The 15,125-nt window shown below is 30.3% G+C and overlaps 1 protein-coding gene across 3 annotated transcripts; it reads right to left on the bottom strand.

Annotated features, from left to right (window-relative positions):
• Nucleotides 1–105: 105 nt before the first annotated feature.
• LOC101209200 lies at nt 106–5,646 on the bottom strand. 3 transcript variants are annotated; one of them, XM_004141837.3, is made up of 5 exons: nt 5,125–5,632; nt 3,594–4,475; nt 2,577–2,662; nt 1,118–1,255; nt 106–708 (listed from the first exon to the last, which is right to left on the bottom strand). In XM_004141837.3, the coding sequence occupies exons 1-5, from the start codon at nt 5,470–5,472 to the stop codon at nt 561–563; spliced, it is 1,602 nt and encodes a 533-aa protein (XP_004141885.1). In that variant the 5' UTR covers nt 5,473–5,632; the 3' UTR covers nt 106–560. The 3 variants fall into 3 exon arrangements, 2 of the variants coding, with proteins under 2 accessions (XP_004141885.1, XP_031743338.1); XM_031887478.1 differs by having other exon boundaries at nt 580–708; nt 1,103–1,255; nt 5,125–5,640; XR_004217498.1 differs by lacking the exon at nt 106–708 and adding an exon at nt 2,797–2,901 and having other exon boundaries at nt 1,239–1,255; nt 5,125–5,646.
• Nucleotides 5,647–15,125: the final 9,479 nt, after the last annotated feature.

Below are 15,125 nucleotides of genomic sequence, written 5' to 3'. Positions count from 1 at the left end.
TCCAGCTCTTTATTGGGAAAAAAAAAAAAAAGCTGAAGGCATTCTTCAAACAAATTGTCCCCCGTATATAATTTGTTTAGAACTCTAGATCTTAAATCATAGACAAAACAAAGAAACCACCGACAAAAGTAGATTCTATAAGTCCGACTTCCAAAATTAAAAAATAAAGAATCTAGTTGATATCAATTGAAACCTAAATTATTTAGAGTCTGCGGGTGATATCCCTCTTCAAGAACTAGTCCTTGTGTTTAGAAATTGGAATCTTGACGATTTTTTTTACAATATGCTATAACTATAACCCATACAGACAATTAAAGTACTTCAAAGATGATTGTACATGATGTTTGGCCATTGTTGAAAGTACTTCCAAAAAGTTGTTCTCGACCATACTATAATGCTAATGATGATTGGCTCATACCATACGAGGTCTTTACCCGTGCTTGGTAATGGAAGAACCGACCATCTTGCTGTTGCATTTATCACGCCTATTAATGATTCTGTAGCATTTATCACGCCTGATAATTGAAGCATATTTGACATCAAGAGGACCAATGTTCTATCTAAATAAGTTTCTTGGACCAATTGAGGAACCTGAAAAGTTGGCCCTTAATAGTATCCCTGATTCTTTGTTTCCTCATCATCCTTGCATCTTGGATATCAAGAGTTCTGTATGCAAGAGCAATTAGATACATTGCTGGATGAAGCCGCCTGCACAGACGGTAGATAACTTAGCTTGCAGTAATGTAGACAAAATTAAAAAAAAAAAAATTGAACAAATGCTCAAAAGTCGGAGCAAACACATCTTAGGAAAAATGCTTTAAAATAGGAGTTTGGAATTTTATTTTGAAATCGAATCTAGACATAAAAATGCACAATTATAGATTTAAGAGCTGATAGTAATGGAAGGCAATTGACCAAAAGAATTATCCAGTAATTACACCACCAGCTTGAAGAGATTCGAAGATTAAAAAAAATTAACCTAACAAGTTTTTTATCCTGAACAAACTTGAAAGAAAGTGGAATATGATATTCAATAAAAATCAAGATACTCTTGATTATCCTATCAAGTCAATTTGAGTAAATAGAATCTTTATTAGTATACCCGATATGAACTTACTCTTGATGCTCTTGATAATCAAAACCATCCCAAAATCTTTGTGATGGGACTGTTCGGCCTTTCTTATTTTTACCAAATGTTTCTACATACCAGCCCCCTGTGTCATGCATGCCACAGCGAGGCTCAAATAGCCAAAACCTATAAGATAGAAGAGTTTAGATGTTAGTCATAAGAATAGCAATCATGAGAAGAGGTATACCAAGTTGTCGAGATCATCATTTCTAATCTACCAATCTTCTTGTCATATCATGCACAGAAATGGCAAGGTGCAAGCTGTTTCTAACCCTGATCATATATAACTACTAGGGATATTGAGAGAGATGAACGTTATGTTCAATGTCGTAGGGCTGAGCCGCCCCTTTTCCCGTAGGGATTTAGGCAAATGACTGCCCCTCAACTCTACTGATAAAAATGGTATTAGATAGAATTAGGATATTGAGGGCATAATAGTAGTTAGATAGAAAACTTGTTAGGTGATCGGGCATTAATTCAGTTGATTTAGGGCTCAAGTGATCTCAAAAGAGGGAGAGTCCAAGTACCTCAAATTACTTTGTTTATATTAATGTTATTTACCATCATATCTCAATATCATTATAGTTCAGTTGGTTCTGACAACAATAATCATGCTTGGCCTGAGAGTTTATCCTTAACGTGATTCCAAATATACCGCCTTCACTTTCTATTGGAAAAAAGTCACAAGTTATATGTATTATTTCTATCTACACCCATTCCAGTTTCATGAAAATTCCAAAAAGAGCCAAGCTTTTAGTAACCTAAACAGTGACTCCTTTGACACACCTACGACCTACCACCAAGAACCTAGAAGTATCGGGTGATGCATCCACATAGAAAATATGGAAGCCAAGCCACTGAGTTGGAGATGCTAAGTGGTCCAACTATAGAGATCAAAGAATCCATGATGTGGTTCCTTTCAGTAAACCAAGGTGTCTTCCCGTTAAAAAAATATATTTCCTTCTTTCTGAAGGGAAAAACAAAGAATCCAAATCAAGGCGTCCAGACCATAAGTAATACTTTACAAGGACTTCTATCCTTTTGAGAACTATGGTCCCATCATGTTGTTAATTAACATACACTTAATCTTGCTCGTGATAATTGACAGCTACAACTTGTTCCCCATATAAATCATTTACTTTTTATTAAAAAATCACAAATCCTATTTCCAATCGTGCATTTATTGTTTAGTGTCTCAATTAAAATTGGCCAGGTGAGTGACAACAAGCCTTGATCTCCCTGCTTCCTACAAAGAGTTCTAATCTTGCATTACAGTCAAAAGCATCCATGTAAAACTATCAGACAACTACAATGTTATTATAGTAGAAAGAAAGAGAGCAATTTTTACTTAGCCAACTGCCAGTAGAAGGGCCAAGAACTAATAGCATTATAGCAACACTAAACATGGGTACATCAATCAATAAAATTCTGAAGATGCAGAACTCACTTGCTTGGTGGTAAACGTGCTCGACTGCATCTACACTCACAGACAGAAACATTTTCTCTTGTACTATACCAGTGCATGTGTTTCACCTGTAAAATTAGGAATCAGTATACATATATCAAAGACATAAACGAACTATTTAATTTACGGAGGATAATCAAGCACAAATTCGGTTTTCATTGAGACAGCAATATGTTGATTGTGAACAAGTCGTGCAACATACCTTTTTGCAACGTCTATTTTCTCCATAGCATCATTATGACATTGCATTGTGTTGTTTAAATGGATGGAGAAAGACCATACTCTTATATCTTATTCTCTCTTCATTCTATGTAAAAGGGTTTCTCATCACAACATTGAAAATTATTTACTGTTTGTAAAATATGCATCTGTACTAAAGCACAATCACATGTGTAAACAAATGCACTCTACCATAGTGTCCCAGTCGGCAATATAAAGATATTGAAGTCAAACAGAAAAATACCAATCATGCACCTGAGAAGGTTTTTTCATTATCAACGTCAAGAATGTCTTCAAGTACAAAAATGAAAAGAGAATAAAACTGTTTGTTTTTTTCATCTCTCCAGTGTATCATCTCCACTATTTCATTCTACGTTTTGTAGGTCCGTAAACTTGCTGAGTATTCAAGATCCACAAAAGTGATCCGAGGTTTTTGAACACCAAAGCCATTTGGTGGAAGCCTTTACCAAAGGAACAAATGTAGAAAAATAATAATAATGAAAGATATAAAAAAAAAAAGACCAATAAAAAGGTGCAAAAATAGTAATAATGCTAGCAATAAAAAATGTCAATATTAATTCAGTAACTTCAAGGCCATGCAATAGGGACTATGTAAACACCTAGATGATCCTTGGCTTCAATAAGACGCAAGACATATCATAAATAGAAAACAAGTAGACAAATGAACAAATTAAAGAAAAATATAGCATTTGAAGTAACAATAATTAATGTTGACAGATGTGAAGCAAATAATAGTGGTTGCTTAAAGACTATACAAACCATTAATGTTCGATGTTTCATTATCACATGTGTTTTTGTGCCACATTTATTGTAGACGGAGCAGGATTCTTCTTCTTCAGTTGTACCCAGACCAACAATAGTTCCCAGGGGGATCCTTGTTTCAGCAGCATCCCCAGAAGAGAAATCTACAGAATATCCAACACTATTATGTATGAGTTCATCATTGGAACTAAGAAAGACATGTATTTGGTCTTGATTGTTTTTATCCTCCGTGCTCTCCCTGTGAAACTTTGGAGGAAGTCTAGAAGCCCAAGCAATTACTTTTCCACAAATATGCAACTCCAAATCTTTGTATGCATCTAATTCATAAACCATTGAGGCCCGAGGAAGTTCGTATTCTTCCTCTCTTGTCAATTTCACGCAGCTGCGAGCATTTTCAATGGTTTCAGTAATGTGTAGACACCTAGAAGTTGAAGAAATAGATTTTCCACTGGTGGCAGAAGCCACCTTAGGCACCTCCGCAGCAAAACAGACCATCCCAAAAAGATCACGTCCTGAAACTAAGTGCAATATCTCAGAAGTTTCATAAGTTGACCTCTCCTCAGCTTCAAAACAATCAGGAAGAAGCTCCATAGATTCAATCGTAGGACCATAAAAAGCAATATGCATGGCTGAGTAGAAATCCCTCTCAAGAACATCAAAATAGCCTGTACCCGCAACAACTTTCCTTTCTGATAATATCCCGTTAATGAAAATTCTATAGGACTTCAACCATTCAACAACTTCCATCTGTTTGAAGGTTGTCTGATTTGGTTTACATACGTTTGATATTGACCCATAGCTACTGCGTTTTTTAATTAACCTTCTCTGAGCTATAAGAAAACTGTCATAGTGTGCCCTCTTCTCTGAATCAGAAAGGATCTGCAATCCATCATGGATTATGCTTCAATGTCAGATTATCCTGTATATCACAAAGCAAACAAAAAGACTAAACATTACTATTAACCAGTTTTTACACTTGCTAATTGTGTAGTGGACCATAGAAGCAGTACTACACTTTAGAACACATGCAGATACTAACATGTCTTGCGCACATGTATTGAAAACGTAAGGCCTCAAACATAACCGAGGTAGCAGAAGGAAGATTGTTGCACATGTTAGTGAACTAACTACAAATCTCTATGAACGAGAAATGCCACAGTGAAGTTCAGGTCCCATGCATGACTTTGGAGAAAAATTGTTCTTGGAAATCCAATATTTAGCCTTACCATCAAAATTCCTAACTTAATTATTACCTTCTATTATTAATGCCATTTCGATTCGAACTCAGATGATTTTCTATTCCAGTTTCGCCTACATCTAAATCTTTGCGAAAAATAAATTTTAGGTTGAAATATAAACAGATGGTTATAATAAAATCTACAATTAAATTACATTCAATTAACAAGTGAACCAGATTTTAATTGCTTAAATTGGCTTTACATGTTTATAGTATTAGCATTGATATCACGTCAGTTTATCAATTGAAATAAAGTCAGAATTAGAGAAGAAGAGTATTGAACATAAGCACCTCATAGGCGGCAAGGATTTGCACAAAACGCAAGGAAGCGGAGGAATCCTTTCTCGACTCAGCAAGGTCCGGGTGAGTTTCCTTTGCCAATTTGCGAAAAGAAGCTTTGATTTCATCACTGGAGCTGGTCTGTGAAACTTCCAGAATTTCGTATGCGTTCTCTCCAGAAAACTCAGATCGAGCTGAGTCGGAGTCACTGCCGCAAGTGAACAGCCGAATTCCAGAGCTCGAATAACATAATACTAGGCGATAAGAGCTTGACTTACCTCGATTTTGTAGAACTGAAACAAGAGAGAGTGCCCGCCGGCGGCACATTCCGTCGACCGAAGTAAACAATTCCAGCTTCATTCCGATTCAAGTGTCGAGACGCACTAAAAAATAGTCGCAATCACATCGTGAATTGTATGTGCTTGTGCTTGCAATGGATGGCCCATGCTGTGATCAGGGATCACTGCCGTGGCGCGCATCGGCACACTCGCCTACGAGGGAAAAGTAAACTAAACCGCTTCAAATGAACCAAACCCAACCGCTTGGCTTTTCTTCTCCCTCGAGGTTCTTTTCTCGACTTTCATAAACTTTTTTTAAAAAAAATAGAGAAATCATAAATGATATGAGGTGTATCAATTTATATTATAAACTAATCATTTCACCAATTTAACCTGTAAAATTCACAATTGTATCAATTCGGATATAAACTTTGAACTTATGGAATTGCATCAATCGAATGGTATCCATGTAAACTCTCCATTGTGTTTTTTATATTTTATCTGAATAGATTAAGAAATGTGAGAGTTTAATTTGATATATTTACTTGAGTTTGGAGTTCGATATATTTTAAATGAATATAATTCCATAGTTCGAAGTATAAATTGATATTTGTTTAAACTATTTTTATGATTATATTGTTAATAATTACGAAAATGTTATTATTGTCGAAATTGTTGAGTGATGTAATATTAAATTTGTCTTTATCCATTTATTTAAACTTGTTAGCTTATTCATTATTTAAGATTATATCATATAAATATTTTTATAATATTATTTATTTATAAATAAAAATTGATTTAAACTTGTAGACTTATTTATACACCAAGTAAAAGACGTGTTGAGTGATATAATATTGATGGTCTTTATTCACCCATTTTAGTTTTTAGATCAATTTAGTAATGAAAGAATACAATTTTTTCAACGAAATCAAATTTACATTTTTTAATGCATAAGTGCAGTATTTTATATTATAGATCTTCACACCACACTACACATATATATGTCGCATTATTTTAATTAAAACAATACAGTTTATCTTTTACAAATTAAAGAAAACGTACTTTTGCCAAAAAAAAAAAATGTCAGTACATGAGTTGCGCTAATATATGAACTAAGATTTACTTTGTTTCAAGTGTCATGATAAAACTTGGTTGTAGACTATTTTTTTTCTCTCTTTACATGTCAATTTTGATCAGGACTCCTTTCATATAAATATATATATAGCAAAATAAGTAAAATGTATAACATAATATAGCAAAATCCATATAAGATATTTTAAAAGACCGATTAATTATAAAAAAAAAAATGCTTGAGGTATGAAATTTTAAGATATTGAAATCTATCAACTAGTGATAAACTTCACTTTTTATATGTAATAGAAGTGATAGATTGCTTGTGTAAAGGTCATATTTTTTATCCAAGTGCAAATATATCACAACTTTCTTTTAACCTTTTGATTCAAAGAAAATGTAAAATTTCACTGAAGACAAAGTTATTCAATCTGTAAAGTTGATAGGTGGTAGACTTACATCGTTGATAACAACATAATTGATAGAACTCCTATTTTTCCATGACTATTTAATACAACAATAACAATTGTTGGTGGGCCGAAAGAGAAGGTTGGGAGTAGCCCAAAGGCGGTGGGACTTCTCGATCCCACAACCACTTATTCACCCCATTAACTTTATTTTTTTAACTTTCCCGTTTTTTTTTTGTTTTTTCTTGTTCTTATTTTTACAATTTTATACCGTTGCTTTTCACATAATCAATAATAAATTTAAAATTACTACATTATCTATAAATATTAAATATTTGATTTATGTATGATAAATATTAAACTTATATATTTTTTATCTTTTCTTAGTTAAATATGAAGAATGGAGTATGAGATTAGGTACATTTGTTTATAATAACATAAACTGATATAGATTCGAAGGTTGACGAGTCTCGTTTTCACTTCAATTTCTTTCTTTTATTATTTATTTTTATTTTTAAAATCTACATGTAATAACTTTCATTTCTAAAGATCAAATATTAATCTCTAGTTATGTATTCAAATTCATCACTCATGATTTAACTTTATATATTTATATTTATTTTAAGTCACGATAAAATCACTTTCCACGAACAAATTCTAGTCTCCTTCCTCACTTGTCTTCCCCTTACATCTTTTACGCGTAGCCAAGAATCAAAATCTATATAGAAAAGTTAGTAAATTAAGTTGTGAGTGAACATAAAAGATAAGTATGGGCTTGGTATGAAAAGCATTCAAATTCTATTAGATATAAGGCTTTAAGAATATAATGACATTGAAAAACTATAAAATATTTCAGAAGTCATTGCAAGTGTTTTTAAATTACTATTAAAACAAAACTATGGAACTTTTCTTGAAGAGTATGAAAGTATATTTGAACAACATGTGTTTTCTTTTTAAATGAAAATATAGAAATAAATGATATAATAGAAAAACGATTGGAAGGTGAGAAAAAATGTGAAAGCAGATTGATGCGGTTACGGCAACCATAGAAAAAAAAAAACAAGAAAGATGCCAAAAGAGAAAAGAAAAGAAAAGGGTCCAAAAGCACAAACAAAACACACAGATCCCAAATTTGGTTTTGCATTTCCACTTCAGAAACACACAAACGCAACTCTTGATGAAGTTCGTCTTATCAAAAGCGACGTGTAGGTGTAGATAGTAGATACCAACTTCTTAATTTCTTCCACCACACACCCAAACCATACCCAATTATGTTGGAATTTTTGTACCAAAGCGAAGCCCCTTTGCACTGCATGGTTCAAAATGAAAAATGGAATTAATGAATTTCGACATTTTGTTTAATGCCACCCAACCTGGCGTGACATCACTTACTTTGGCTTATAGTTTATTACACTTCTCAATAAGTTTTTCTATGGTCACAAATTTTCTCGGTCCTCAGTCTCCGTGATTCTCGAGAAAGAAAATTGTAAATTAAGTGGAAGAAGAACAGAATTGATTGTGGAAAAGAAAACGAATTCAACAAATCGATTTAAGAAAAGGATGGAGATGGAAGAAAAGAAATCCAAATTTATAACTCCATCACTGACTTGAATTTTTATTCCATCAAAATCTAATCCAGTCTTAAGCCAGAAGGCTACTATCTTCCTACCTAAAAGGCACCGTGAATAAAAACTCATAAATTTGCATTAAAGAAAAAAGACTAATTAAATTAAATTATTTTCTTACATTAACTTTTGACAGACGTATACTATTATATATATATATATATATATATATTATTTTAATTGTTTTTTTATTTTTTGGGTAGGGATGTAAACAAGATATTTACCTAATGCTATAGTATTGAAAAATAACCCGTGGCCAAAGTAATGACGTCGTTGTTTAACCCCTTCGAAGTTTGCAACAAAATCCAATCTCGCCCTTCAAAGGATGCACGTGATCCATGGACCCACCTTTTATTTTCCAATAAATTCAAGCATTTACATTTTCTAGGTATTCATTTACCTTTTTCTTTTTTAATTACACATATGTATAAAGGAGTAGGTGTTATTTTGTTTGGTACCATCGTTTGGAATGGTGAATAAATTAGGGCTAAAGATTGATTCGAAAGAACAAAAGAACAAATTTTTAAGTTGGTTGTTAAATGTTTTAATTTATTTTAAAATTGAATACTTACCAATAAATAAATAAATCTCTAAAAATGATGTTTAGCTCAAGTTAAAAGATTGAGAAATGTAAATATTAGTCCAGAAAAGAAACATTTTTGTGAAAAAAAGTAGCTTTTAACATATAATAAATTTGAGTCCAAAACACCTTTGGAACAAAAAGTTGGTTATTATCGACACATTTTATTATAATTGATTATGATAGTTTGACATTTGGATGTATAATATTTTGGTTTTGATTATAGGTATTTGAGAGGTAAATTATTTTAGTTTTATACAAAATTAATAAACACTTTAATTAGAAAAACAATGTAAAATAATAAAAATGATAGCAATCAGTTGATATTACAATGATTTAAGATCTTGAAACAGTATTAACTGTAATTGAATGACAATGCAAAACAATGTCAAATGTTGTAAGAGATTAGTTATGATAGGTTGATAACATTGGATAATGAAGATTAATACGGCCTAGGTAGCAGAGAAATGCTTCAATAGACTTCAAACAATTAAGATAATCAAACAAAGCAAATCAATATGATTTCCAATAACCTCAATTAAGTTGAGAATGTAGCTCAATCTTCAATTTGGTCTAGAATATCAGTGTGAAGATCAGATCCCATACCTTCCCCTATAAAAGGGAAAGAAAATTTACCAAAACTCCTTCAAATTGAATGAATTGGCAGGTTATGCCCCTTTTTTGTGAAATGATTTTTAGGGCTAATTCAAAAGTTGACAAACTCGCATGAGCTTTTTGCCTTTTCATACGAGACACATGATTAATAATCTCTAATCATCATTAATAGTAGTGGATCATTGGCTCATCCTTTTAATTTTCAACATTCTTGAGTTATGTGGCCCACGGTGCATAGTTTGTATGTGTACATATTTATTAGGTGTGACAAGGAGACAACTAAATTTGGATTTATACAATTATTTACTTTCAAGCCTAGAAGTTGAAATTGACCTGTTTGTGGATTATAATAAAATGAGTAGAATGATGTTTATGATGAGGAGTGAGTTGTTATAGTTGAATTACAATAGTTTGTGTTTGAAATGTAGATTACTTTAGTTTGTATTATAAAAAATACGCATATATGGTGTAGATTATGGTTTTAAAAAAATGTAAGAAATGAGAATGGAACCTAAAACTAAAATGAGCTACAAGACAACTCCTACCGCTAGATTAGTTACTAGGATTGAAATTATTTCAGTTATATATTTATATATATATATATATATCAAGTCTCATTCGTTAACCTATATTAAATTTGTTGATATGTGATATTGAGTTGAGTAGTGAGTGAACAATAAGAAAGATAATAATACTCTAAATTAAACGAATCATTTGGATGACACACAAACTCTGACATTTTCTTATAACAATAGAGTACTTACAGATATCAATACATTATCAAATAAGAGTAGTGTAGTTAAATAAAAAACTACAAGGTTCGTAAAAAGATATACTCCACCATACTTGATTCTATATATCATATATTTTATGTATTAGTTTAAACATCAAAACCTAGTTTAGTACATGTTGTTAGAACATTGAACTCTTTGAGTATCTTCAGAATAATTTAATACTGTTCATTTTAAATATATACCTTGTTAATTAATTTGTCTCATTTATACATTTATCAATCGTCTCCTTACCTACCCATTGTAAAAATATTTTTTAAAAAAATTATTGCATGGGCAGTACATATACTATCGAATGAAAGATTAGACTGATGAATGCATCTGACAGAAATGTGGCATGAAAAGAGATAAAAAGTGAAGTAAATAAATCCAATGTAAAATGACATTTGCACAATATTATCCGATGTGTAGAAATAGGAAAGTACAGAAATGTTATTAAGAAGGAATAGCGTGTACGACGAAGCAATTAATTGGGTGTTTGACCCTAATCTATTATTGAAATATAGGTTTTATTATTATTAATAGGTGTGTTGAGATTTGATGATGACAATAATAATAATAATTAAGGGTAATAATGATAAATAAAGAACCGAAAATGGAGGACAAGGAGGTCCCAGTAATGAACAGCATTTTAAACCGGTATCGTAAATGATAAAGAGGGAGTGGAGTTGGGGTGGGGGTGGGGGTGGGGGTGGTGTGAGTATGCTATTTGCTATGGGAAATAATAATAGAGTCATAAATAGACAATTTAGGGGAAAAAGAGAGATTGAAATTTGGCCTCTTATTTGGAAGTAGAAAATATGGAATAGGTTTCCGTGTTTGCTCAAAGCCTCACCAACCAAATGGAAACACTATCCCTTCGCTACTAGACACCGCTGACACATACCCGTGAACCAGCCACGCTTTATTTACTCTTCCTTCCTTTCTTTTATTAATTTAGTTTCTTTTTGTTAAATGTATTTCTAATTTTTTTATCTTATCCTTTCCGACTCTATATTTTTAGAACTAATCTTTAAATTTATTTTTTATGGATGAATTAAATAATAATAATAATTTATAGAAATCAGACATAATCTGTCAATATGTTTGAAGGGGGAAAGCAAAAATACCCATACATTTAATATTTAGTGAATCTAAACCAATGAAAATATGAAAATTAAAATTGAACTAACTTTAAACGTGATACCTTTTATAACTATTTTTACTTGGATTTTATTTAAATCATCCCAAAATCATGTACAAAAAACCCAGTTTTCTAAAAGATGACTGATTGGATTAAATTTAAGGAATAGTTACTACCATGTGTTTTAGCTTATTGTATTTATTCTTCATTTACGTTCACCGTAAGGGAGTCTTGTAGATGTGTGAGAGGTGTGTATTATAATTTTAAAATGAAAATCTAGTGAGTAATTTAAATTAATTCTCCGGTAATAGATTAATTTTAAAAATAATAACAAAATTAGTTTGAATTTTTACTTAATATACACTCTCGTCTTTATTTTTATTTAAAAAAAAAAAACCATTACAGATTATACAACATATGTTCCTGTTTTTGCTTTAAAATCTTAATTGTATATTGGATATATACGTGACTTCATCCATGTAATTAGTATTCCATTATGATGTGTGTATATATGCATATATATTTTATGGGACAACTTTTAACAATTTGTTGCTAAGTGAAAAGTGGATGAATCAAAGAAACAGACAAAATAGATCATAAAATAGTATGACATGCATACGAACTCATCAAAACCTCTTTTAATAGAGACACTGTACATAGCACACACCCAGCTAAGTTCTAACTAAACCGACTAATGCATTTACTTAACAAATAAAACCAAAGGAAAAAAAGAGAATTAAAAGTCACGTTATCATGACAGCACGAGTGCTCCTTCAGTTCCTTCGTCATATTCACACTGCATCAACCTCATTTTAAATCCTAATAAGAAGTTAAAGGTCCGGCTGAACAACATTTAAACATGATTAATTATGTGTATTGATTATAAAGGATCCACCTTATACTAATAACTTTTCTAGTACTAAAGAGTATTAGTGATAATAACAGCATGTTGTCTGAAAATGGTGATTGTATGAAAGCAGGCACATGAGTTCAATTGTATGTCAAACTACAACATGAATAATCAAGAAAAAAAAATTATAACATGTTATATATGGTATAGTATAACAAAATATTGGAGCATATATGTTTGGATCTCCTTGCCAATTGCCCTTGAATCAAGTTCGTGTGAGATGAATAAAACACACTTAATGCTTCTACACTATGGAATAAATAGTCCTACTGGTCTATTGTTACACCCTTTTTTTTTTCTCTTAATAATCATGTGGGGCTTAATATTATTAAATAATTTTCTATAAACGTTAAAACAATAGCATGAACAAATGTTATAATTACAACAGGATACTTCAGGATTTTCCCATTTTTTTGTTACATGAGATCAAACATGGCAGGGTTGGATGTAGCATGTAGACAAGTTCTATTTTGAGGAAACTAGTTGAGCACTCGTGGTTCACAAATTAGATAAATCTAAATGTAACTTTTTAGTCTTAAAATTAATTGAAATATTAATTTTTTATAAATAATTTAAATAGTTACCCAATATAATTAAGGGATGTTTTTAAAAATAGTCAAATAAATTAAAATATTTACAAGTTATAGCAAAATTTTGGATTCTATCAATGATAGTCTTCTATCATTATAGCATATCAATGAATATCGGTGGTAGAATTTGCTATAGGTTGTAAATGTTTTATATAGGTTGTAAATGTTTTATAAAATTTGCTGTTTTTGAAAATTTTCCTATAATTAAAGGATAATTGTAATTTGGATAAATTTTAGGAATAATAATTAAAAATATAACAATATTTTTAAAAAATTACAAATATAACAAAATCTATAGGTGATAAAATTATGTTGATAGATTTTTATGGTTTATTAGTGATAGATTAATATTTTCATCATTGATAGACTTTAATAAATTTGGTTATATTTGTAAATAGGAGCACTCGCAAAAATAACAAAATAAGTTGTAATAATTAAGTTCATAACACACACATTTTATTATTTGCGAAAATGACAAAAATGCGGTCAAGCCCACACATCAAGATGTAAAATGTCACAAATACCCTCGTTACTAATATACGTTTGATAGTCTGAGACGCCTAATACACCCGATACATTTAATTGATACACTTGATGCACCTAATACTCTTTGATACACTCGATACCAAAACATACTAATATGTGTTTGATACACCTGATACACTGCATATACATTTAGTATTGTTCACTTATACAATTAATTGATTAAATACACTTGATATGCTTGAAGTCCTACATATACACTTGATATACTATTGATATACACTTGTAAACTTGATTCATATACTTGATAATGATACATTGAGTTACATCATTAATATATTTAATAATACTATAATGAAGTGCATAAAAGTTGAAAAAAATGAAAATCACATAGTAGGTATATTAAACAACTAATACATATAATATAAGTATATCACAACACCGAGACAAAGTAAAACAAAATAATCAATGTAAAAAAATAAAACAAAACCATTTGGAATCAAATTCAACTCAAAATACACATCGAAGAAAGTAAAAAAAAATCACAAATAAAGTTAAATTACTATGATCAACAACCATTATATTATATTTCATATTATAATTAATGTACTATTGATATTTTAAAATTAAGATTAAGACAGAAAGAATAAATAATTTGTCCAGTATAGAAATAAACAAAAAATTAGGGTCATAAAAAGTGGAAGCATAAATAAATAATGAGTAGGACATTAAAAAGAAGAAGATAGATAAATTATTGAAGGGTAGTTTAAGAATAATATCAAATTTAAGATGAAGAAGTGAAAATTTTGCCATGTTTACAAAATTCTAAAAACAAAGTGCTATAATTGCTATATCATATTATCACAATGCTATCATATGCAATTTTTCTCGTAAATATTTTTAATCCAATGATTATATTATGCAAAATTATAAATATAATTTTAAAAAGGAATTGGGGTAAAAAAAATATTTTCTAATTTAAGATATCATATAATTATTTCATGTCTATTCTTAGAAATGCAAGACTAAAATTATACATTTTCTAAACTCAATAATTAAATACACTTGTTGTTTAGATTTTAGGGATAAAATAGTTATCAAAACATATATTATAAAACAATGCACTAAAACCATCTTTAATGTACTTTAACGAAAAAAAATTAATTTGGAAAGTTAGAATGAAATTTAGATAAACCTTAAAAATATTAATAATTGTGTACAAACAATAAAAAAGAAAACTTAATTGAAAGATGTCTAAATGAAATAAATTTTATATTATAAATTGAACAAAAATAAAACCCATCTCCATATATAAGTTTTTAATATAATCATATTTCGATGTCATTGCATTACCAAATTTACCTTTGGAATATAACCTCCATATATGAAAAGGTTAATTCTCTTTTTCTTGTATTTATTACATATTTTTTAAAATTAAGATAAAAAGTTAATTTTTTTTTCCTTTATTTATTAATTGAGAATTGAATTTGAGTGTTTTGTTTTGGACGGTAAGGAAGGAAAGAAAAGTATTTAAGTAGGA

Source organism: Cucumis sativus, chromosome 6, assembly GCF_000004075.3.
Source record: "Cucumis sativus cultivar 9930 chromosome 6, Cucumber_9930_V3, whole genome shotgun sequence".
Lineage (NCBI taxonomy): Eukaryota > Viridiplantae > Streptophyta > Magnoliopsida > Cucurbitales > Cucurbitaceae > Cucumis > Cucumis sativus.
The sequence above is the reverse complement of the archived record's forward strand: the minus strand, read 5'-3'. Positions and strand labels throughout refer to the sequence as shown.